Source organism: Orcinus orca, chromosome 8 (genome assembly GCF_937001465.1).
Source record: "Orcinus orca chromosome 8, mOrcOrc1.1, whole genome shotgun sequence".
NCBI classification, from domain to species: Eukaryota; Metazoa; Chordata; class Mammalia; order Artiodactyla; family Delphinidae; genus Orcinus; species Orcinus orca.
This window is the reverse complement of record NC_064566.1, coordinates 82,844,085-82,869,274: the sequence shown is the minus strand read 5'-3', so window position 1 is coordinate 82,869,274 and position 25,190 is coordinate 82,844,085. Positions and strand designations below refer to the sequence as shown.

Sequence of the window (25,190 nt, the reverse complement as noted above, 5' to 3'; positions counted from 1 at the left end):
TGAGCTGTTGCGTTGTGGAGGAGGTTGCTAGGGAAGTGGAGGCTCCGCGGCCGGTGGTTGCTAGCGTGGCAGCGTCGGGTAGCTGCCCCCCCGCTGCCGGCTCTGGACCTGGCCCTGCGGCGTAGCAGACTACGACGTTCAGGAGAAATACCAGTCGCAGCTGCCGCCTGACCTGGGAGGGTAGGGAGGGCCCAAGCCGCTGAAACAAGGCTGCGAAGGTTTTTCGGCCGCCCAGTCGCGACTCTAATTTAATATGCGGAGCGGGGACTCTTCCAGTTTGCCCCACATCCTACCAGGTGCAGCCATTGCTCTGTGGCAGAGTCATGGGCGCGCCCCCTACTACTGACTGACCTCCCAGGAATTCAGCCTTCCTGGATTCTCCCAAGGGGAGCTGCTCCAAAGGAAGAGGTGGGGAGTGAGAGGTATTTTATTAATATGATAACCGGCGACACTTAAGTAAACTTTAATCATTTACCTATCACAGCTTATAGAGAAGAGCGTCCTATTCGGCAGGAAGGTTAATTTCCTCTAAGAATATGGTGGCGACTGTGGGGTGCGGGGTTGGTGGGAGGTGGGGAGCACACTTCCAAGAGGATTGGGGTGGGGGTTGGGGGAAGTTTGTAGATTTTGTGATGTTTTTCTTCTTGAACAGCCTAATGAGTTTACCAAAAAAAAATTTTGGACCCAGAATTTACTGCCTGATTTAACTCAGACCTCTTACTTCTGTCTTATCATGCAATATTTAGGAACTTCATTCTTAAGTATTAGTCCTTGAAAAAAATTGCCCAGGTATAATATGCCATTGGTGGTACACCATCTTCACAAGGATTACCTAAGTGAACTACTTATACCTATTTCCAACCAGGAAAGAATTATTGTGAAATGGGATTTCAGGAAAATGGCTGTTCTCTGTGATTGGGCATGGAAGAACTAAGAATTTTTAGAGGTTGCAACTACTAAATTCCCTTTTGTAAAGATAGGGAAGAAAACCAATATGAAAGGGATAGTGTTTGACATCTAAAATGGCATCTTTTCATATTTTGTGAGGTGTTTAGCCCCAGCACCAAGAATATGTGCCTGGTACATAGTAGGAGTTTGATAAATATTTGAGTAAATTATTGGGTAATGGATGATGAAAATCTAAGCTGTTACATGAGTACCAAAATGTAAAGGAGAAGAGAGAAAAAAGAAATTCCTGGAAACATAGCTTAGTTTCTTTTCATGCAAGCATAGCTACCAAATTTCAACTCGTTTGCTTTGATTTGGGTACTGTCTTAACACTAATCAGATGTCAAAGATTTTCACACACTTAAGCCATGACTGACTGGAAATCTAAGATACATATTGTTGTCAATTTTAGTGAGCTAAAAAATGTGTGTTAAAGTACATTTTGTTGAGTTCCCTGATAGTCTAGTGGTTAGGGTTCCGCGCTTTTACTGCTGTGACCCAAGATTCCCTGGTCAGGGAACTCCGCAAGCCGTGCCTCCCGGCCAAACATTTAAAAAAATTAAAAAATAAAGTGCACTTTGTCAATGAAATAGTTCATCAGTTTAGCATAGAACAGTCAGGGACAAAGGGATACCACTTTTGTAGGATAGAGATATGGAGTTACAAATTGTTGGGGGGTGGAAACAGGATATGCACATAAAAGCAACTGCTGCCAAAATTTTAAGAGTGTATTGACTCAAGCATAGTTTTAGAAGGATTGTTATTTTTATCATTACAAAATTGATCTCAGACTCTAAGAGCAGCAAAATCTGATTATGGGTTTCTGCCTAAATTAGGATTCTCTTGACAACTGCAGTCATTGTTTATTATTATGCACTTGTATTTTGCATGTTATAGTTTGTATATTATTACAGTAACATTGCCTCCATATAAAAGGTATGTTGCTTGAATTTCAAAAATATGTGAATTTTCACTGATATATTTGCCTCTTATAGTAAGTTTTTTAGCAAAGAATAAGTTCTTACAAGCCAGCATTAAAGATTTGCTGACATTTGGCCCCAGCCTAGCTATCCAACTTTGATTCCTGATACTTCTGCCATTTATTACTGCCACTCATTATTATATTTGTTTTTTAAGACCCAAATCAAGTGCTAATTCCTTTTCACAACCTCCCTTGATCCCACCAAAGATTTCTCCTTCTGAACACCCAGGGTATTTTGTTAATAACTTCTCTTGTTGCACTTTTCTTACATTCACATTATTCATTGAGTAAAGAAATATTCACTTACTATGTCTAGACTATACTAGGAAATGGATAATAGCTGGTATTTGTTAAGGGCTTATTATATCCTACATATTATAAGCTTCTTGACTGGATTATCTCATTGAATCCTCAAAACATCGTGAGTATTATTCTATTTTTCCCATTTATAAATTAGGAAATAAGTTTAAAAGGTTAAGTAATTTGCTTAAGATCACAGAGCTTCTAAGTGGTGGAATTAATATATAAGCCTAGGTAGTCCGTATTCAAACTTGACATTTACAGTCTCCATTAAAATTTTTTCATGTAAATTTTATGCGTATATGTTTTACTAAATTATAAATTATTTGATAGAAATAATATATTCATCTTTGATCCCTTATTGCGCCTAATGTAAAGTAAGTGATTATAATATAGCCTGATAGTGGAAGCATGTAGCAGGGACATTAGATTTAGATTAATGGAACAATGAAGGTGCTGAGGATGAATAGTCACTGGCCAGATAAAAGAGCAAAGACCATGGGAATTGGGAGCATGTGCCAAAGGAATACACGTATGATAGTCCTAAGGTAGGGGTCATGAAAGCTAGAACTGGGCTGTCCAATACAGTAGCCAATAGGCATATATTGCTATTGAGCACTTGAAGTATGGCTAGTCCAAAATACTCACTGGATTTTGAAGACTTAGTAGAAAAAAAGAATGTAAAATGTCTCGATTGTTTTTATATTGTTTAAATATTGAAGTAATAATATTTTGGTATATTAGTTTAAATAAAATATATCGTAATTAATTTTTACCTGTTTTTCTTTACTTTTTTTAATGTGGCTACTAGAGGATTTAAAATTATATATGTGACTGTCATATTTGTATGGGACAGCACTGGTCTAGAATTTAGAGGAATTTCAGAATGACATACTGTGTGTGCCCATACTGACGTGTATTGGAGAGGGTGGGTTGGGAAAGTATGTTTGGGGTTAGTATTGGAGGTGATAAAATTGGCAAAGGTAGATACGAATATATATAGGTAGGACTCAGGGTTTGTAATAGGGAGAGAGAGAGAAAGACTAGGGAGAGTAAATTTACCTCTGAAATGTGTACAAAGCCTTTGAAAGGTTTTAAGCACTCAATACATATTTGTTGAATGAAGCATTGTGTCTTAATCGCTCAGTCTTAATGGATGTTTCCAATGTATACTCCTAGTTCAATGCTAATTCTAATAAAGATATGGGTAGCTGTCTAAAGACTTAAAAGAAAGTTTGGTTCTCTAACGAGAGCAGTCCATTTCTACTTAAGTCTAAATTGACTTAGCTTGTATTCCTTTGATGTATTCCCAACACATAGGAGTGTGAATTGGTTCTTACAATTAGACATATTCCTCTTCCACCTAACATGACTTTCTCCTGGGCATATTTTTCCAAAAAGAGTCCAGCTTTGTCTGTTGTTGCAAGTCTTGTGGCAGATGAAGCCTTAATGATCTCTGAAGGGAAATTTCTTAGCAGCTACAACATTTGCACTCCATCTTGCCTCTCAGTACACATTTGAGCAAGTCGACTTTTAACACTGATTCTCTAGCGGGGTGCTTCTCAATCCTGGCTGCAAATGAGAATCACCTGGAGAAGATTTTTTTAACTTTATTGAAGAATAATTGGTAAATATAATTGTATATGTTTAAAATATACAGCATGATGATCGATATACATAATACATTATGGAATGATTACCAAGATAGAGATGATTAACACATCCATCATCTCACATAGTTAACTCTGTGTGTGTGTATGTGTTGAGAATGCTTAATATCTGCTAGAGCACTTTTTAAACTCCCAGTGCCTAGCAGTATTTTAAGATTGTTTTAATTGCTCAGAGATAGGGACTGGTTATAAGTATTTTTTAAAAGCTCCCTAGGTGATTTTGATGTGCTGTAGATTTGTACTAATATATGCTATTGAGTTCTTAGAATGTGTTTAGTACAAAATGAGATGTGCTCTAATTGTAAAATATACACTGGATTCAAAGACTTAGTAGCAAAACAAGAATGGAAACTCCCTCATTAATCATTTTTACATCGACCATATATTGGAAAGATAATACATTGAACTTACGGGGTTAAATATGTTAAAATTAATTCTACAATTTTTTTGGTTTTGTTTCATTTTTGCTTTTCTGAGGCCACTAGAAGATTTTAAATTACATGTGTGGATCCCTATTTCTGTTGGTGTAGTCCAAGGACCAGCAACATTGGCATCATTTGGGAATCTGTCAGAAATGTAGAATCACTGGTCCCACTCCAGACCTACTGAATCAGAATCTCATTTTAATAAGCGCTCCAGATGATTGAAATACGTAAGGTTTGAGAGACAACATCTTTAGAATTTTTTCAATTTCATAATTTTTCTTCATTTTTTGTTGATTATTTTTCATTGTAGAGGGTGGTAAGTTTTTACATTCATGATTTCCTCTTTGTCTCTTCATTTGTCCTTTAGAATCATTCATATACATCTCATTTTTCTGTTTTCAATTTTCCTTTCATTTTCTTATAATTTAACATCTTCAACAGTCACTGCTTTTTTTTTTTTTTTTTTTTGGTGGTACGCAGGCCTCTCACTGTTGTGGCCTCTCGCGTTGCGGAGCACGGGCTCCGGATGCTCAGGCTCAGTGGCCATGGCTCATGGGCCCAGCCGCTCTGCGGCATGTGGGATCTTCCTGGACCGGGGCATGAACCCGTGTCCCCTGCATCGGCAGGCGGACTCTCAACCACTGCGCCACCAGGGAAGCCCAGTCACTGCTTTTTAAATTAATGAATGGAATTAATATGCATTCATGTAATATGTGTAATATATAATGTTTCATAAATACATCTGTACTTTTATATTCATATGATTTTCTGGAAAACATCTCAAGAAATTATTAATATCAATTACACTGGTGGTGGAGAGAGATTTTCACTTAATTTTGTTGCTTTATTTAGGTTCTCTAACCATACCTATGTATTTTACTGTTTTTTTTTTTTTAAGTCAACAGAGATTTGTGGGTATTGGGTTTATGGAACGTTAAAAAGTGTATTTTTCTGTAATAAAAATTCCTCATAAATATATTTTTAATATAATGTTAATCACCTCAAAGTAAAATGAAACAGATGTGCTCTAGGCAAACAAACAGCTCTGTGATTGAGACAAACGACTGTATACATGATCCCTAGAACTGGTGGTTGGTGGTGGACAGAGTGAGTGAACCTGTTGTAGAGCATAGCATGTTCTGTCTATAAATGTTCCTAAGTTGAAAACTGAGCTTCTGTGAGTATGTACATACACATAGACATATGTACACATTCCTTTTCTGGTTTTGTTGGCTTGCATTAACATAGTAAAATGTTGTGCTAAGCCATATTCATACTTTAATTGGGCATCATATTCCCATTATGTAGCTGTAGTATAGCTTATTCATCTAATCCCTTATTGATGAATATTTATATTTTTACCATGCTTCTACCTTTTAAATATGACAGTGCTTTTTAAATGGTTCAAGAAGCTATTTAAATGGTCTGAAACATTCTGTATCTTTTGGAAACAAAAAGTCTTCCTTAATGCATTGTAAGTAATTTGATATGGAATTTGATGTAACTTTAGCAATCTGTTCTATTTTTAAGGACATCTAACCTGCTGATTTCATTTTTTAAATATGTCTTTGATAACCTGCTCATCATTGGTTCATACTGCCTAAGTAGTAACATAGCCTATTTATTTAAAATTTCCTTTCAGAATTTTGTATAACTTGTTAACTTATATTCTTTGGCATAGTTATAGGGTAGGTAGTTTATCTAAAGTCTTCACTTAATCTCATAAACTGCTTCTTGCCTATATTGACTTGAGCTGCCTTTTCCTTTTAAACATAACGCTTTGCCCATAGCAGTTTCAGTTTTGCTAGCTGACCTTACTTGAGTTATTTTCCATTTCATTTTCTGCTCTCTTTCCCATCCCTCAATCACTGCCTTATTTTAAGTTGTATTTTTACCTCCTTCTGTTTGTTAGGCACAGTGTTATGTGTTCAGGATACTGCCTTTGGAGCAGGTGGGCTACCATCTTCCAGCTCCTCATAGGGGTGGAGCAAATGGTAGAGGAAGGAGAAAGTCAAGTTTGACTGCAGTAATTCCTTGAAATATGCCACAACCACAACATAGGTACTAAAGAGAAGTATATTTGGGCTGGTTTAATAATGTGTAAATCAGTTAGGTTCCGTTCCTTTTTTGTGTTGCTTATAAATATAGTATTTCATGAGTATTCTTCAGTTGCCTCTAGAGAAAAGCAGAATACTTGCCCAGCCCAATTGATAACTTGAATTACATAAGGAATGTTAGGTCAGTGCTAATTAAATGTGATCCTCTAAAATTACAAGTCTTCTAGAATGTTCACTAAACTGTTGTGGGATCAGATGTTAAAACATTGCATTTTCTTAATTTTTATTAGGTAATATTTGAAATATGCAAAAATCATGTAGCTTTAAGTGTGCTAGTAAACTAACTCCCTGACCACTCAAAAGAAAAATGTTCTAGTTTGTAACATTTATCCAGTTCTATGTTATAAATACTGCCATCTTGGCCAGTTTCTATTTCCAAATATGACATTACTGAATGTGGAGTTGGGAAGAGATGTGCACAATGACCTTTGCCAGCTCACATCAGCAGGCTCCAATATACCACTAATGTTATAAAGCATAATGATAAAGACCCACAGACCTACCACTTGACCTACGAACTAGAACAATACCAATATTATTGTGGCCTTTCTGTTTCCTATGTCAAAATTATTTAAAGATTTGCCTTTCGTGCAATAGTAGTAAACCTAATTTGTTAACTGTGTTCCAGGAACTATTCCATATTTTACTAAAACCTTTAATCCTTACAGTATCTCTATGAAGTAATAATATTATTTTACAAGTGGAATTGCACATAGGGAATTTAAATTAGGCCACACAGCTAGGAAGTGGCAGAGTCAGGATTCTAACCCAGGCAGTCTGACTGCAGAACGTGTGCTCATAACCATTACACTACACTACCTCTTTTGATGATATATTTTTTTAATAGATCTTTATTGGAGTATAATTGCTTCACAATACTGTGTTAGTTTCTGTTGTACAACAAAGTGAATCAGCCATATGTGTACATATGTCCCCATATCCCCTCCCTCTTGAGCCTCCCTCCCATCCTCCCTATCCCACCCACCCCTCTAGGTCATTGCAAAGCACTGAGCTGATCTCCCTGTGCTATGCTGCTGCTTCCCACTAGCTAACTATTTTACATTCGGTAGTGTATATATGTCGATGCTACTCTCACTTCACCCCAGCTTCCCCCTCCTGCCCCATGTCCTCAAGTCCATTTTCTTTGTCTGTGTCTTTATTCCCACCCTGCCACTAGGTTCATCAGTACAATTTTTTTTTTTTTTTTTTTTTTTAGATTCCACAGATATGTGTTAGCATACGGTATTTGTTTTTCTCTTTCTGACTGACTTCACTCTGTATGACGGACTCTAGGTCCATCCACCTCACTACAAATAACTCAATTTTGTTTCTTTTTATGGCTGAGTAATATTCTATTGTATATATGTGCCACACCTTCTTTATCCATTTATCTGTTGATGGACACTTACGTTGCTTCCATGTCCTGGTTATTGTAAATAGTGCTGCAGTGAACATTGTGGTACATGTCTCTTTTTGAATTATGGTTTTTGTATGAATATGTTTCCTTATATTCTAGTGACAAGAGGCTTATATTTGACTATAAAGGCAGGATTTGCCTAGGGCAAGATCAAAAGTGCTGCCACTGATGATACATTCTTATTTAGTGGATTTCAATTTTATTATTAAATGTCTCAAGAAATTTTGGAAGTCTGCTTTAGGCATAGTTTGCTGCAATCTTTTTTTGTTTTTGCATGCTTTGCCCTTTTTGTGGATGTATGAAATTGACAATGATTTCTTGAGAGTTTATTTTCTACTCTTTTGAACTTTTAGTTCTCTCTAGTCTCCATTTCAGCAGCAAGTGGCAGTTCAGGAGATGGTTATTCTACATCAGAGGTTAGAAACAAAATGACATAGTGGTGGGTATGTTTTTGGTGATGATTAGATACACAGTTGAAAAAGATTACTGGAAACTTGAAAAGGAAAAAATGCATAGAAGTTTAGTGAAATCTTAATAAAAATTACCTTTTTATTAGAGTTTAGAAATAAGGGATTTGCATCCACTTTTTTTTTTTTTTTTTTTTTTTTTGGTGGTACGTGGGCCTCTCACTGTTGTGGCCTCTGCCGTTGCGGAGCACAGGCTCCAGAGGCGCAGGTTCAGCGGCTATGGCTCACGAGCCCAGCCACTCCACGGCATGTGGGATCTTCCCGGACCGGGGCATGAACCCGTGTCCCCTGCATCGGCAGGCGGACTCTCAACCACTGTGCCACCAGGGAAGCCCTGCATCCACTTTTAAGTCCTAGAGAGAAGAGGCTCAAACAGTGATAGAAAAGATTAGTGCATTTTCTGATTAAATTTAGTTAGCCTTACTCAGTTGCTGTATTTTTGCTTCAGTAGAAAATACTATTTATATTTTTAATTACAAGGGAAAAATTTTTCACTCTAATAAAAATTTTAAACTGGCAGATATTAAAGTTTTTAAGAGAAGAAACCATGGTAGAGTGAAACATAACTGGTTGAAACTTCGGAGGGTTTTTCTGCCTATATTCAGAACTTTATCCAAACCTTCCACATAGATAAGGATCTGTTCTTTTTGAAAATTTTCTACTAAAAGGCATCTCAAAACTTAGCAACAGATTTCTAAGATTGAGCTATCACAAGCTGCTAATAAAGTGGAAGGAGATGTGGCCTAAGGGAGCCTGAATTTATATCCAAGTTCGGTCATTTAACTAGCCATGTAATGTGCAAATTATTCAATTTGCCTGAATCTTGTCGTATAAATACAAATGCAAATGATGGTATCTCGCATTCAGTGCTGTGGTGGGGATTAAATGACAGGACATGGAACTTAATGGATATTTGGTATTTTTTTCTTTGTATTGGCAGGAAATGTGGACCTTAACAGCCTCATCCCAACCCTCTCATTTTGTAAGCAAGGGAAAAAAATCGGCTCTGTAGCAGTGATCAGTATGTGAATTAGAAGTCATAAACCATGGTTTGTTTATATATCCCTTACTCTTTCTGAGCCCTTGTCCCCATTACATACTTTTAAAAATCTCTTTTCCGAGAAAAAGACCCATTCAACATCTTTTCCAGTTTGCTAGTGTGCCTTCCCATAATGCAAAGGCTAGATAGCAGAAAAACTACATTTCTCAGCTATTGTATTGAGGATTTGGATGTGCTTTAGATTCCACCAAACAGATGCACTATTTATAAGACTCGAAATCAGAGTCTGTAAGAGAATCAGGTGTGTGAAGCATTTGTTTCACTGGTGTGAGTCAGCCCCATGGTTTTCAAACTTTAGCATGTATTAGAATCATCTGGAAGACTTATTGAACACACATTGCAGGATCTTGCCCCCAGAGTTCCTTATTCAAATGGTCTGGGGTGGGGCCTGAAAAGTTTACCTTTCTAGCAAGTTTCAGGTACACCCTCTTTCAGAGTCTAAATTTTTTTGCTTTTTGACATCCCAAACTAATGGTCATTTTGGCAGGTTGACTCATTTATTCATTCAAAAAGTATGCCTGCCATATGCCAGGATCTCTGCTAGACTCTGGGGACGTGATGGTGAGTAGAAATGTTGCTGTCCTCATGAAACTTCTGTTGAAATAGGAGAGACATTCTTAGTTGTATGTTAGCACAAGTGTAACATTTAGATGAAGACAAGGAGTAATTTGACTTGTCAGCAAAGGCATCACTGAGGAGCAGATGTCTAATCTGCAAGTTGAAGGATGAGGAGGAATTAAGTAGGCTAGGCAGGGAACAATCCATTTCCTAGGCAGAGGGAACAGCGTGTGCAGAAGCCCTAAACTGGGAAAGGGACTGACAAGAATGGGTGACTGAAAGAGGCCTTTGTAGTTAGAGTAGAAAGGATGAATTTGGGAGAGTAGAGTAGAAGTAGGGAGCAAGTCAAGAGTGAATACTGTCAATTAGTTCGGAACCATTACAGCAGCCTAGGTGAGAGAAAACGGTATCTTGGACTGTGGTAATGCTGGCAGAGACACAAATATAGTCAGTTTTGAGCCATATTTAGAGGTCTTTTGTTTTTTTAATTATATAGCTTATTGGGTTGAAGTACATTGCAGAAGTTGCAGGTTGATTGATTTTTACTTTTTTCTCTTTAGGAATCATCCATCCTGCCTGTGCTATTGGATGAATGGAAAACTCTGATTTAAACAAAGTACTAACAAGGAATTGTCCTTGATTTCTGTACTTCGTAGCATTCCTCAGAATTCTTTTTACATCTTTTCTTACTGTAAAAACTGCATTTAAGTTAGAAAATGAAGCAATTGAAAAGGAAAAGGAAAAGCAATTTCAGTGTACAAGAAACTCAGACCCTTTTGAAAGAAATTACAAAAAGGAAAGAAGTCATTTTTTCCAAGCAGCTCAATACAACAATTAATGTGATGAAGCGAATGGCTTGGGAGGAGATTGCACAGTGTGTGAATGCTGTAGGAGAAGGAGAACAGAGAACAGGGACAGAAGTGAAAAGGAGGTACCTTGACTGGCGAGCACTTATGAAGAGAAAGAGGATGAAGGCGAACATTAAGCTAGTTGGTTCGGGGTTTCCCCTTCCCACATCCGATTTAGATGATTCTCTCACTGAAGAGATAGATGAAAAGATTGGATTCCGAAATGATACAAATTTTGATTGGCAAAATGTGGCAGATTTCAGGGATGCAGGTGGATCCTTAACTGAGGTCAAAGTGGAAGAGGAAGAAAGAGATCCACAGAGTCCTGAAGTAAGTATTAGCCTGTGTGAACCCTCTTTTTATTTCTCCATTTCTGATATGAAAGTTTATTATAGACCAGGAACAGTTAAGAAATTCCCAGATTTTCAAGCTAACTTAAAAATAGTACATAACAAAGTCATTCCATTTTTTTCCATCTTAATATCATCAATCTCTTTCTTTTCACCTAAATATACTTCTCTTAATTATATATATTAATGATGTCAGGTAATAGTAAATATTTTTCAAAATTCAAAGTAAATGGTTTTGTGTGCTCAAACAATACAGAAAGCTTTTAAGAAATTCTTAGACAAATTAACAACCATGAAGTATAAATAAATACTGAGAACTACTTTTCTCTTTTAGTTTGAGATTGAAGAGGAAGAAGAAATGTTGTCATCAGTCATACCAGATTCCAGGAGGGAAAGTGAACTTCCTGATTTCCCCCACATTGATGAGTTTTTTACTCTGAATTCAACACCATCTAGGTCTGCATATGATGAGCCCCATTTGCTTGTAAACATAGAGAAACAGAAACTAGAATTGGAAAAACGACGGCTTGATATTGAGGCTGAAAGACTGCAGGTAGAGAAGGAACGCCTACAGATTGAGAAAGAGAGGCTGCGACAGTTAGACATGGAGCATGAGCGGCTTCAGCTGGAGAAGGAGCGGCTGCAGATTGAAAGAGAGAGGTTGAGGTTACAGATAGTCACCTCAGAGAAACCATCTTTGGAAAATGAACTTGGTCAAGGAGAAAAGTCCGTATATCAACCACAGGATATAGAAACAGAGAAGTTAAAACTTGAGAGAGAACGCTTGCAACTAGAAAAAGATAGGCTGCAGTTTTTAAAATTTGAATCAGAGAAGCTGCAGATTGAAAAGGAGCGCTTACAAGTAGAGAAAGAGAGACTACGAATGCAGAAGGAAGGACACTTGCAGTGATCTATCTAGATCTCCATTTATCAATCGTTTGTAAACCATAGGCTTAGATAATATAAAAACGGTAGCAGGATTAGCTGTATTTTTTTTTTCCTGTTTAGTATTAGTATTTTCAGGGCTTCCCTGGTGGCGCAGTGGTTGAGAGTCCACCTGCCGATGCAGGGGACACGGGTTTGTGCCCCGGTCCGGGAAGATCCCACATGCCGCGGAGCGGCTGGGCCCGTGAGCCATGGCCGCTGATCCTGCGCGTCCGGAGCCTGTGCTCCACAACGGGAGAGGCCACAACAGTGAGAGGCCTGCGTACCGCAAAAAAAAAAAAAAAAAATTGGTGTTTTCAATAGGAAAAAGATAGTTATTTGTGGGTAATTATATGCTTAAGTAGTATATTGTATAAAAACTATGTGCCCTTGCATAAACAGTATAGCAAAAACTATTGTGCTATACTCTTTAAATTAGTAAAATTACATAGTCTTGTCTAATCTGTGCACTCAGAGTTTACAATTATGTCTGTAAAATTCTAGCTCAATAGTTCTCAACTGGGGGTGACTTTGGCTCCCAAAAGATACTTGGCAGTGTCTGGAGACATTTTTGGTTGTCAAAACTGGGCAGTGGGGCATGTTGCTACTGGCATGTAATAAGGAGAGACCAGGGATGCCTACATCCTGCAATGCACAGGACAGCCCCCCACAAAAAAGAATGATCCAACCCAAAATGTCAACATTGCTGAGGTTGAGAAACCCTGTCCTAGCCTGACTGAGCACCTCTTCAGCTTTGTTTCAGTTTCAGAATATTAAAACCTCAGATATTTATGTGGGAGTTACTTAAATGGCCCAGAACTTTAACTATGAAACATTACTGTGTAGTATATTGAATATAGAAAGTAATGAAGATTATAGGTATTTTATTCATATGTTTCCATCTGTAAATAACGTGAGTCAGAAAACAATGTAGGGAGCATCAGAGATTGTCTAAAGTGGGTCACTTTGAAAAGCAGTTCATTCGTCTAGCTATTGATGCTTTAGATACCACGCACACTTTTTAAGCTTTAGTTAGTTACCCTTTCTTCTTTGACTTCATTGTCTTAGTTTAGACAAAAATTTTCATTTCAGACATGTACTGAAATCTTAATGTAAGTGGTTGAAGCTAGTAAAAATGTTACCAATTTAAAAATGGTACCCGTAGTCAATGAGCTTGAACTCGGTAAGTGGTAATTTGATTTTTAAAATAGATAATAGCTATTTGGAACTGGGAGTGGGGGTGGGGGGAGAATGTCCTTGTATCCAATAGTAATGATGATGGTGATGAAATAATGATAGTAGCTGTGTGTTTTGAATTAGGGAATCACTGCACACTACCTGACCTAATCTGTAGAAAACTGAGAGTAGTATCTATTATTATTCCTGAATCTGAGGCTTAGAAGTCATACAGTGTGTAAATGGCTAATTTCATATATCATGATGTATTTTGTCTTTGCTCCTCCCTGTGCAACAAAGTATGTATCTTTAGTCCCTTTGGTATTTATTCTGAGACCAAGGGCTTGCTTAATTTGGTGATTTGCCTTCAGTCCCCTGAAGGTACTTCTTCCACAATCCAGGTGATTCTAATGCACACTAAAGTTGAGAATCACTGCACGAGATCACTTTGTATTTTCCCATTTCCAGAGCTGATATGTAGCCTTAGTATATCTCTTCTATTGACAGGTACTACCTTGATTCTGCATTTGGTCCTTGTTAATTTAAGAATGTCTTGAAACCATATGTGACATTTGAGTATGGGTATATAAGGAAAAAATATACTTCTTCTTAGTTACCTTGACTTTGAAATAGTGTTATTTTTCTATAACTGAAATAAATGCTTCTACCATAAAAATAAAATTTGCCTATACTAACTATGTGAACGTTTATCATTTCAAGTGATGCTCAGTGATGAGGGTTGAGGTTGTGAAGCCTGGAAAAGAGCTTTATCATGGTGAGTGGGGGAAAGGGGCCTAAACATTTGTGTTAGACATTGTGCTATGTGCTTTTTTATACATTATTTTATTTGTTTCTCAAAACAATCCTGAGCTAAGTCATGTTAGCCCTACTTTTATAAGAAAGGAAATAGTGCCTCAGAATACTTGAAAAATGATATGCCAATACTGACCCAAGATTTTAGCATAAGAGCTCTAAGGAGAAGGAGTATTGAAAGTTTGTAGGTGTAATTATAAGTATTGTAGCTTGGTCACTTGCTACTTGTGAAAGTCATTTAATTTACTCTGTGATTTGATTTCCTCATGTGTAAAATGAGCGTAATGATATCTGCTCTGCCTATGCTTCATAGTTCTTTTTTTGTTAATAAAATGGTATCGAAACTATAGGCTATTTTAAAATAGGCTATTTTAAAGGCAAGTTGATATTAGTGTTACATTTAAGATCAATAGATGTTAATTTCCTAGAAGTAAGCATTGAAGATAGCCAATATTATTTATGGATGGAGCATTCTTGGTTACTATAAGTAAGAGACTTAAAAAAAAAAGCATCAGCTTAATATCTTCCAGGGCTTTGGTTGAGGAGCCTTGGGTTTCTTAACCCTGCCCCAGGTATAGATGGATTGGGTTGGGTCACTATAGTAGGAAACTTCATTGCTGCATTTCTGAAGTGGTAGGCACACTGGGAGTGAGTCATTTTGGTTATTTCTGTGTAACAAACCACTCCAAAACAGTGGCTCATGTTGCTTATGATTTTAGAGGCAATTAGGCTGAGCTCAGTTGGGTGGTTCTAATCTTGGCTGGGTTCTCATGGTCAGCTGCAGGTTAGCTAGGCTGTTCAGCTTCTGGGGGTGTTAACTGGATATTGGTTTGGGGTGGAGGGTTGTCTTAGCTCTCCTGATGGTGTTTAATCCTTTAACAGGATTTGTTTTAATGGCGATGGCAGGAGTTCAAGAGCGAAAGAAGTGATTCTCAAAGTGTCTTGAGGTCAAGGCTCAGGACTGGCACTTCACTTCTGCTGCACGATACTGGCCAAAAACAAATCATCGGGTCAGACCAGAGTTGACAGGTGGGGAATCGAGTCCACCTCTTGATATGAGGAGCTGTAAAGTCTTTGCAAAAAATGGGGATACAGAGAGGGGTGAGGAATTGTGTTCATTCTCATAATCTACTACACAGTCATTTTGGTTTGCCTGGGATACTCCTGATTATACCAGTGGTATTGGTAGCTTATCTGGTTTAGCATTTGTCCTAGGTAGAAATACCCCAATATGGGCATTAAATTATATTGTCATCCTGATCATGAGGAACACCTTCATCCCTTTTGTAAGGATGCTGATTTAGAAGAAGAAAGGGGCCATAAATTTGTTTATAAACACTATAGTCTTTGTGATTGAAGAGAATTTTTGCTTAACTTCTTTTTTCTACCTAATTTGTCCATTTTTTATTACTTTGCTTCCTCTTTTCATTTTTCTACCTCTTCATGCTTTGTCACTTATATCCTGAAAATAAAAACAGATCATAGTGCTTCCAGAATATTTTGTTTTAAATTGGTAGCTACCTTTCCTACCTCTCCTTAACTTTTTATTTGTTTTGAAATCAAAATTGTTTTCACTGGGTTGCTCTACATTTGTTTTAACATTATACTTCCCCCCAAATAAATTAATTTTTTAAATACAGGTGACCCATTGAACAATGTGGGGGTTAGGGGCACTGACCCCCCTATGCAGTTGAAAATCTGCATGTAACTTTTGACTCCCTGAAAACTTAACTACTAATAACCTATTCTTGACTGGAAGCCTTACTGATAACATAAACAGTTAGTTAACACATATTTTGCATATGTATTACATTCTGTATTCTTACAACGGAGTAAGCTAGAGAAAAGAAAATGTTATTAAGAAAATCATGAGAAAGAGAAAACACATTTACAGTGCCATAAACAGTGTCTGTTTACAAGATGAATTGTCTGTCTTGGCAGTATCTACATCAATATTGTGTTATATGATACAAAACACAGTAGATGTTATATGTATTACACCAGACATCAAAAATGAATAAAATATGAAAAATTCATTTATTTACAGGTATGATGCTTCATGCATTGATAATAAAGGAGCAGCAGTATGATTGCTTTATGGTAGCTTAGTGTAATCAATATAATTAATTTATGGTAGCCTAGCCTATACACTAATGAATGAATCGTTATAAAATTTTTATGAAATATAGTATACAGTCATATTCATTATAGAGTATTGGAAACATTGTTACATTTAAAAAAATCATTGTGATGATAGGCTGATACTGTTTCTCCAATTATGAGAGAGACATACTGTACAGTAATGTAATACTTTGAAAACAAGTTATAAAATAGCAAGAAAACTAACACATTACTAATCTTATATTAAATATCACTCACCTTATTCCTATATAAGGATAGGCTTTCCACTTATATACAAGTCTTGCACATGATGTTCTACACAGTGAATACTTAGGTGATAATGACTGTGACACAAAAACGTCTCATACAGTTCTTGCTGTACAGTTATTATATTTTCACATGCAGACACACAAACACAACAGATAAGTTTATTAACAGTACAGCATAGTGATTATTTACTATTCATTAAGTGGAAGTGGATCATCATAAAGACCTTCATCCTCATAGTCTTCACCTCGAGTAGGCTGAGGAGGAGGAGGAAGAGAAGGAGTTGATCTTGTGGTGGCAGAGGCAGAAGAGGTGGAGGAGGTAGAAGGAGAGACAGGAGAGGCAGGCACACTCAGTGTAACTTTATGGAAATACATTGTAATTTCTGTCTTTTTTGCTTTTTCATTTCTCTAGAAATGTTTTAACATGGTACCAAACCTTCCACTATCTGCTTTAGTTTTGGTGCCCGTATCAGAATGGTCCATGTTGTAAAAGAAGTCAAATGCAGTCTTGCATAATTGGAACACTTCTACCAGATTATCTAATGTCAATTTGTTTTCTGGCACTGCTTCTGTTATATCTCTTCCTCATCATCTGGTTTGAAAGCACTCATCTTCATCAAGTGGTCTTCTGTTAATTCCTCTGGTTGTGGTGTCTATCAGCTCTTGAGTCTCTCCAAGATCCATATCTTGAAACCCTTCCCTCACCCCCCACCTTTTTTGGTCATGTCCACAATCTCTTTTATGATTTCCTTGATTGGCTCTATCATAAGTCCTGTGATGTCATGTAACACAACTGGACACAGTTTTCTCCAACAGGAATTTACAGTTCCAGGCTTAATGGCTTTCACGGCTTTTTCTAAAATAACCATGACATCTTCAATGGTGTAATCCTTCCAAACTTTCATGATGTTCTGTCAGGGTTCTCTTCCATTGTGTTGATAGTCCTTTCCATAGAGTACCATGTGTAATGAGCCTTAAAGGTCCTTATGACCCCCTGATCTAGAGGCTGAATTAGAGATGTTGTGTTTTGGGGGAAGTAGATCACTTTGATGCCTTTGATGTTGAACTTATGGGGTTCTGGGTGGCCAGGGGCATTGTCCAATAGCAAAATAACTTTAAAAGACAGTCCCTTCCTGACAAGATATTTTCTAACTTCAGGGACAAAGCATCTATGGAACCAGTCCAGAAAAAGGGTTCTCATCGTTCAGACCTTCTTGTTGTACAATTAAAAGCCTGGCAGCTGGTGTTCATCTTTCCTTTTCAAGGCTCAGGTGTTAGCAGCTTTATAGATAAGAGCAGTCCTGATTATAAACCCAATTGTATTTGCATAAAAAGTAGAGTTAGCCTGTCCCTCCCTGCCTTAAATCCTGGTGCTCACTTCTCTTCCTTACTAATAAATGTCCTGCATGGAATTTTTTTCCAGAATAGGGCACTTTTGTCTTCATAAAAAACCTGTTCAGGCAGATATCCATTCTCCTCAATGATTTTCTTAATGGTGTCTGGGAACTTGTCTGCTGCCTCTTGGTCAGCAGAAGCTGCTTCTCCTATTATATTGGCATTTTTAAAAAGCCAAACCTCTTTCTAAAATTATCAAACTGTGCTGGCATTAAATTCTCCAGCTTTAGATCTTTCACCTTCCTTTTGTTTTAAATTATCATATAATGACTTTGCTTTTTCTTGAATCAAATTAGAGCCTATAGGTATGCCTTTCTTATAGCCACCCTGAACCCATATAAAAGCTGCATTTTCAATATGAGATAAAAAGGTATTTTGCAAAAGTGCAAGGTTTTCACACCTGCTGCTGGAGCTGCAGTGACAGCTTCATGAATTTCCTTTTCCTTTTTTACAATGGTCCTTATGCGGAATTCATTTATCTTGAAATGGTGGGCAATCGCAGCTGCAGACCTTAATCTACTCTTCACATCAAGCAATTCAACTTTTCCTTATAAAGTTATGACTTTTCTCTGCTTCTTGGGAGCATTTCCAGCATCACTAGTGGCATTTTGTATGGGTTCCATGGTGTTATTCAAAGTTGATGGTATTGCACTAAACACGATAAAAAATACACAGGAACTGTGAGAGATCACTTTTAACTGTGGTATGCAATTTACTGGAGAGGTAAACTGCTCATACAGAGATGATTAGCATCACATGGCATTTTAAGCTGATACAACACGAGCTCACCACAATAGCAACAAAAGGTGGCTATGAAATTATTATAGTGTTACAATAAACACTACAGTTAATTTATGCAGTTATTTAATACTGGATTTTTACATTTGTTTACATTTCTTTGGACTATGAATGGTGCCATATGTGGTCTATGTGTGTGTAAGTTTTGATAAATTGTAATTTTTTATAATAGATTTTTGTATATTTTGATAGTAAATAATGAAATAGACTAGTACCTACGTATATTTTATGCATTCATGACATATCTTTTTCTTATGTTTTTGATATTTCTAGGCTATGCAGTTCATCTGTGAGTTTTTTCAAATTGTCACAAATCTCCAAAAAGTTTTCCAGTATATTTATTGAAAAAATTTGCACATAAGTGGACAGCTCAAACCTATGCAGTTCGAAGGTTCAACTGTATATAACTTTTGTCAAGGCTTTCTAGTTGCTATCCTTAGACCTGAAGTTGTAACTTCTAAAGCTCCCAGAATATTAAACACCTGTTTCATTTTTTGACCTCTAACTTCTTTTTGACACATGCTGAGCCTTTAGAACATACATATCAGGTGGCATTTTGTGCAGTGCCTTAATTAAAACCCAGATGAGAATTGTCAAAGGTATCACTTTGAAATTTCTCCCCAATGCATATCAAAAAGGATTTAGCTTAAACATAGTGGGAAGAAAACCAAAGAACATATCTTCTTGGGGGAAAAAAAAGAGTTGTTGATTAAATCTCAGGAGATTAATTTACCACTGTAGATAGAAGCATTGAGACCATGCTGAATTGAACTGAGACCAGAAGAAATGAGAAATAGACAATGATTATAAAATTTGAATTTTGATAAATATATTCTGAGAAGAACTTTCTTGATATGAATTTTATCAGGGAAAAACCCTTCATTATTTACCATTTATTTTCTGATGTGACCCATTCATCTTTAAAAAATTTTAATAAGTTGAAATATAAAATCCATCTACTCTGGTGTCAATTCCTTTCAAATCTAAATTTCCAGTTCCAACATTTGAATTGAACTATAAACCTGTATTTTCAATTGTTATATGGCATTTCACCATGTATAGTTTGCTGTTTTCTGAAATACATGGTATATGCCAGAATCAAATTCATTAACTCCCTTCTCTCATATCTGTAAATTATCTTCCCTATGCAGTTGGTATTATTTGTACCAGATTGGTTGGAAATTTTAGTGGTGTCTTCTAATCCTTTGCCTTTTTCAATCTGCTCATGTTGTTAAGTCCTGTATTTTCTTCTTTTGATGGCTCATTCCAACCTCCTTCAATCTCACATGTAGTCTTTGGCATCGTGGCATTTGCAGTCTGTATCTCAGGAGTCTCCTGATTCTCAGTTTGCTTCTATTTAATCCTCCCTGTATGATACTTCCAGAATAGATTTCATAAAGTACTGTGTTCATTATGCCCTGAGAATTAACAGGACGTGAACTAGTGGAAGAAGAGCAGAGCTCTGGAAAGACCATAGGTCCAGTCTCAGCTCCACTTTATCAGCTGAGTGATGTGGGGCAGTTGGTGTTTCTTAGTCATGGTTCTTCATCTCTATTACATTGAATATCATGCCCTAACTCTCACTGTGTTTCTATTAATAAAATTAATATATGAGAATGCAGTTAGAATTTAGAAATCAGCTTAAAGACATTACACATTTTTCTTCCTTGTAACAAGGATTCCTTCTGAATCAAGTGTAATATCCTCAGATGTTCTTTGCCTACCCTAAGATTGTCTCATACCAACATAAATAGGTTTGTCAATGTTCTTTCCAAATACTCCATGAAGTTTTCTTCCCTTTTCCTTTGATCATGTTGCTTTTACACTTGAACTTTTCAGTTTTTATCCTAGAGTGACAATCAGAAGAGAAAAGCTTTTTCCTATATGGGGACTTAGTCATTTCTACCATTCTCTACCATAATTAAAAATATAAAAATGAATTTCCCTGAATAAAATTGAAATATTTTATCATATAAATTTGGTATCATTTTAACAAGTTGATGTATAGTTGACTTACAGTATTATCTTAGTTTTGGGTATACAACATAGTAATAGTATATAATAGTAATTTGATGTTTTTATAGGCTATACTCCATACAGAGTTATTATAACATATTGACTATATTCCTTGCTCTGTATATTACATCCTTGTAACTTATTTATTTTATACCTAGTAGTTTGCACCTCTTAAAGCCCCTCACCTATTTTGCCCCTCCACCCATCCCTCTCCCCTCTGGTAACCACTGTTCGTTTTCTATATCTGTGAGTCTGTTTCTGTTTATTTGTTTTATTTTTTTCTCTTTTTAATTGGGGTATAGTTGCTTTACAATGTTGTGTTAGTTTCTGTTGTACAACGAAGTGAAGCAACTATATGTATACGTATATCCCCACCCTCCTGGGAACTCTCTCCCAACCCCACCCCATCCCATCCATCTAGGTCACCACAGAGCACCGAGCTGAGCTCCCTGCGCTATACAGCAGGTCCCCACTAGCTATATGTTTTATACATGGCAGTGCACATACGTCAATCCCAATCTCCCAATTCATCCTCCCCTCCCCCCCGTCCACACATCCATTCCCTATATCTGCCCTGCAAATAGGTTCATCTGTACCATTTTTCTAGATTCCACATACATGCGTTAAAATACGACATTTGTTTTTTTCTTCCTGACTTACTTCATTCTGTATGACAGACTCTAGGTCCATCCACCTCATTACAAATAACTCAGTTTTGATCCTTTTTATGGCTAATATTCCATTGTATATATGGGCCACATCTTCTTTATCCATACATCTGTCGATGGACATTTAAGTTGGTTCCATGTCCTGGCTATTGTAAACATTGCAGCAGTGAACGTTGTGGTACATGTCTCTTTTTGAATTATGGTTTTCTCAGGGTATATGCCCAGTAGTGGGATTGCTGGGTCATATGGAAGTTCTATTTTTAGTTTTTTAAGGAAACTCCATACTGTTCTCCATATAAACAGTATATATGGAGTATATATGGAGTATATATGGATGTATAAATTTACATTCCCACCAACAGTGCAAGAGGGTTCCCTTTTCTCCACACCCTCTCCAGCGCTTATTGTTTGTAGATTTTTTGATGATGGCCATTCTGACTGGTGTGAAGTGATATCTCATTGTAGTTTTGATCTATATTTCTCTAATAATTAGTGATGTTCATCATCTTTTCATGTACCTTTGGCCATCTGTGTGTCTTCATTGGAGAAATGTCTGTTTAGGTCTTCCACCCACTTTTTTATTGTGTTTGCTTTTTTGATTATTGAGCTTCATGAGCTGTTTGTATATTTTGGAGATTAATCCTTTGTCACTTGCTTCGTTTACAAATATTTTCTCCCATTCTGAGGGTTGTCTTTTTATTTCATTTATGCTTTTCTTTGCTGTGCAAAAGCTTTTAAGTTTAATAGATCCCATTTGTTTATTTTTGTTTTTATTTTCATTACTCTAGGTGGTGGGTCAAAAAAGAACTTGCTGTGATTTATGTCAAAGAGTGTTCTTCCTATATTTTCCTCTGAGAGTTTTATAGTGTCCAGTCTTACATTTAGGTCTTTAATCCATTTTGAGTTTATTTTTGTGTATGATGTTAGGGAATGTTCTAATTTCATTCTTTTACATGTAGCGTCCAGTCTTCCCAGCACCGCTTATTAAAGAGACTGACTTTTCTTCATTGTATATCCTTGCCTCCTTTGTCATAGATTAGGTGACCATCGGTGCATGGGTTTATCTCTGGGCTTTCTATCCTGTTCCATTGATTTATATTTCTGTTTTTGTGTCAGTACCATACTCTTGATTACTGTAGCTTTGTAGTATAGTCTGAAGTCAGGGAACCTGATTCCTCCAGCTCTGTTTTTCTTTCTCAAGATTGCTTTGGCTATTCAGGGTCTTTTGTGTTTCCATACATGTTGTAGAATTTTTTGTTCTACTTCTGTGAAAAATGTCATTAGTAATTTGATAAGGATTGCATTGAATCTGCAGATTGCTTTGGGTAATATAGTCATTTTCACAATATTGATTCTTCCAGTCCAAGAACATGGTATATCCCTCCATCTGTTTCTGTCATCTTTGATTTCTTTCATCAGTGTCTTATAGTTTTCTGAGTACAGATCTTTTACTTCCTTAGGTGGGTTTATTCCTAGGTATTTTATTCTTTATGTTGCAATGGAAATGGAATTGTTTCCTTAATTTCTCTTTCTGATATTTCACTGTAAGTGTATAGGAATGCAATCGACTTCTTTGCGTTAATTTTGTATCCTTCAACTTTACCAAACTCATTGATTAGCTCTTGTAGTTTTCGATGGCATCTTTAGAATTCTCTATGTATGTACCATGTCATCTGCAAAGAAAAGAAGTTTTACTTCTTTGGATCTTCTTTGGATTCCTTTTCTTTTTCTTCTTTGTTTGCCATAGCAGGACTTCCAAAATTATGTTGAATAATAGTTGCAAGAGTGGACATCCTTGTCTTATTCCTGATTTTAGAGGAAATGCTTTCAGTTTTTCAACACTGAGAATGATGTTTGCTGTGGGTTTGTCGTATATGGCCTTTATTATGTTGAGGTAGGTTCCCTCTATGCCTATTTTCTGGAGAGTTCTTTTTATCATAAATGGGTGTTGACTTTTGTCAAAAGCTTTTTCTGCATCTATCGAAATGATCATACAGTTTTTATTCTTTAATTTGTTAATATGGTATATCACATTGATTGATTTGTATATATTGAAGAATGCTTGCATCCCTGGGATAAATCCCACTTGATCATGGTGTATGATCCTTTTAATGTGTTATTGGATTCTGTTTCCTAGTATTTTGTTGAGGAATTTTTTGTTGAGGAATTGCAGAGGAAGGAACACTCCCAAGCTCATTTTCCTCAGCAGTGTTTTGGAAGGGTATGAGGAGGATAGGTGTTAGCTCTTCTCTAAATGTTTGATAGAATTCACCTGTGAAGCCATCTGGTCCAGGACTTTTGTTTGTTGGAAGATTTTTAATTGTAGTTTCAATTTCATTACTTGTGATTGGTCTATTTATATTTTCTATTTCTTCCTGGTTCAGTCTTGGAAGGTTGTACTTTTCTAAGAATTTGTCCATTTCTTCCAGGTTGTCAATTTTATTGGCATATAGTTGCTTGTAGTAGTCTCTTATCACCTTTTGTATTTCTGTAGTGTCAGTTGTAACTTCTTTTTCATTTCTAATTTTATTGATTTGAGTGCTCTCCCTTTTTTTCTTGATGAGTCTGACTAAAGGTTTATCAATTATGTTTATTTTCCCAAAGAACCAGCTTTTAGTTTCATTGATGTTTGCTATTGTTTTCTTTGTCTCTGTTTCATTTATTTCTGCTCTGATATTTATGATTTCTTTTCTTCTACTAACTTTGGGTTTTGTTTGTTCTTCTTTCTCTAGTTGCTTTAGGTGTAAGGTTAGTTTGTTTATTTGAGATTTTTCTTATTTCTTCAGGTAGGATTTAATTGCTATAAACTTCCCTCTTAGGACTGCTTTTGCTGCATCCCATAGATTTTGGGTTGTCGTGTTTTCATTGTCATTTGTTTCTATGAACTTTTTCATTTCCTCTTTGATTTCTTCAGTGACCTCTTGTTTATTTAGTAGCGTATTGTTTAGCCTCCATGTGTTTGTGTTTTTCACAGTTTTTTTTTTTTCCTATAATTGATTTCTAATCTCAGTGTTTTGGTTGGAAAAGATGCTTGATACGATTTCAATTTTCTTAAATTTACTGAGGCTTGAATTGTTACCCAAGATGTGATCTATCCTGGAGAATGATCTGTGTGTACTTAAGAAGAAAGTGTATTCTGCTGCTTTCTGATGGAATGTCCTATAAATATCTATTAAGTCTATCTGGTCTATTTCATTTAAAGCTTGTGTTTCCTTACTTATTTTCTGTCTAGATGATCTGTCCATTGGTGTAATTGGGGTGTTAAAGTCCCCCACTATTTTTGCATTACTGTCAATTTCCCCTTTTATGGCTGTTAACATTTGCCTTATGTATTGAAGTGCTTGTATGCTGGGTGCATAAATATTTATAATTATTATGTCTTCTTGGATTGATGCCTTGATTATTATATAGTGTCCTTCCTTATCTCTTGTAATAGTCTTTATTTTAAAGTCTAGTTTATCTGATATGAATACTGCTACTCCAGCTTTCTTTTGATTGCCATTTGCATGGAATATCTTTTTCCATCTCCTCACTTTCAGTTTGTATGTTTCTCTGGGTCTGAAGGTGGGCCTCTCACTGTTGGGGCCTCTCCCGTTGTGGAGCACAGGCTCCGGACGCGCAGGCTCAGCAGCCTTGGCTCACGGGCCCAGCCGCTTCGCGGCATGTGGCATCTTCCCGGACCGGGGCACAAACCCGTGTCCTCTGCATCGGCAGGCGGACTCTCAACCACTGCGCCACCAGGGAAGCCCCGGGTCTTTTTTTGTATCCATTCAGCCAGTCTGTGTGTTTTGGTTGGAGCATTTAATCCATTTATATTTAAGTTAATTATCAATATGTATGCTCCTATTGCCATTTTCTTTATTGTTTG

General features: G+C 36.7%; 1 protein-coding gene across 7 annotated transcripts in view; it reads left to right on the top strand.

The window, feature by feature from the left end:
• The window catches only part of MSANTD4 (Myb/SANT DNA binding domain containing 4 with coiled-coils), a 40,287-nt gene that overhangs the window by 143 nt on the left and 14,954 nt on the right, over positions 1–25,190 (top strand). Inside the window, exons 1-5 of one of the 7 annotated variants that reach the window (XM_033413417.2) lie at positions 8,676–9,375; positions 9,874–9,947; positions 10,505–11,122; positions 11,477–14,017; positions 14,938–15,084. In XM_033413417.2, coding sequence (XP_033269308.1) covers positions 10,661–11,122; positions 11,477–12,052 — 1,038 coding nt within the window. In that variant the 5' untranslated portion in view covers positions 8,676–9,375; positions 9,874–9,947; positions 10,505–10,660 and the 3' untranslated portion in view covers positions 12,053–14,017; positions 14,938–15,084. Of the gene's footprint in view, positions 1–12; positions 423–8,675; positions 9,376–9,873; positions 9,948–10,504; positions 11,123–11,476; positions 14,018–14,937; positions 15,157–25,190 lie in introns of those variants that run through there. The other 6 variants (XM_049714117.1, XM_004284008.3, XM_033413419.2 and 3 more) reach the window with 6 other exon arrangements.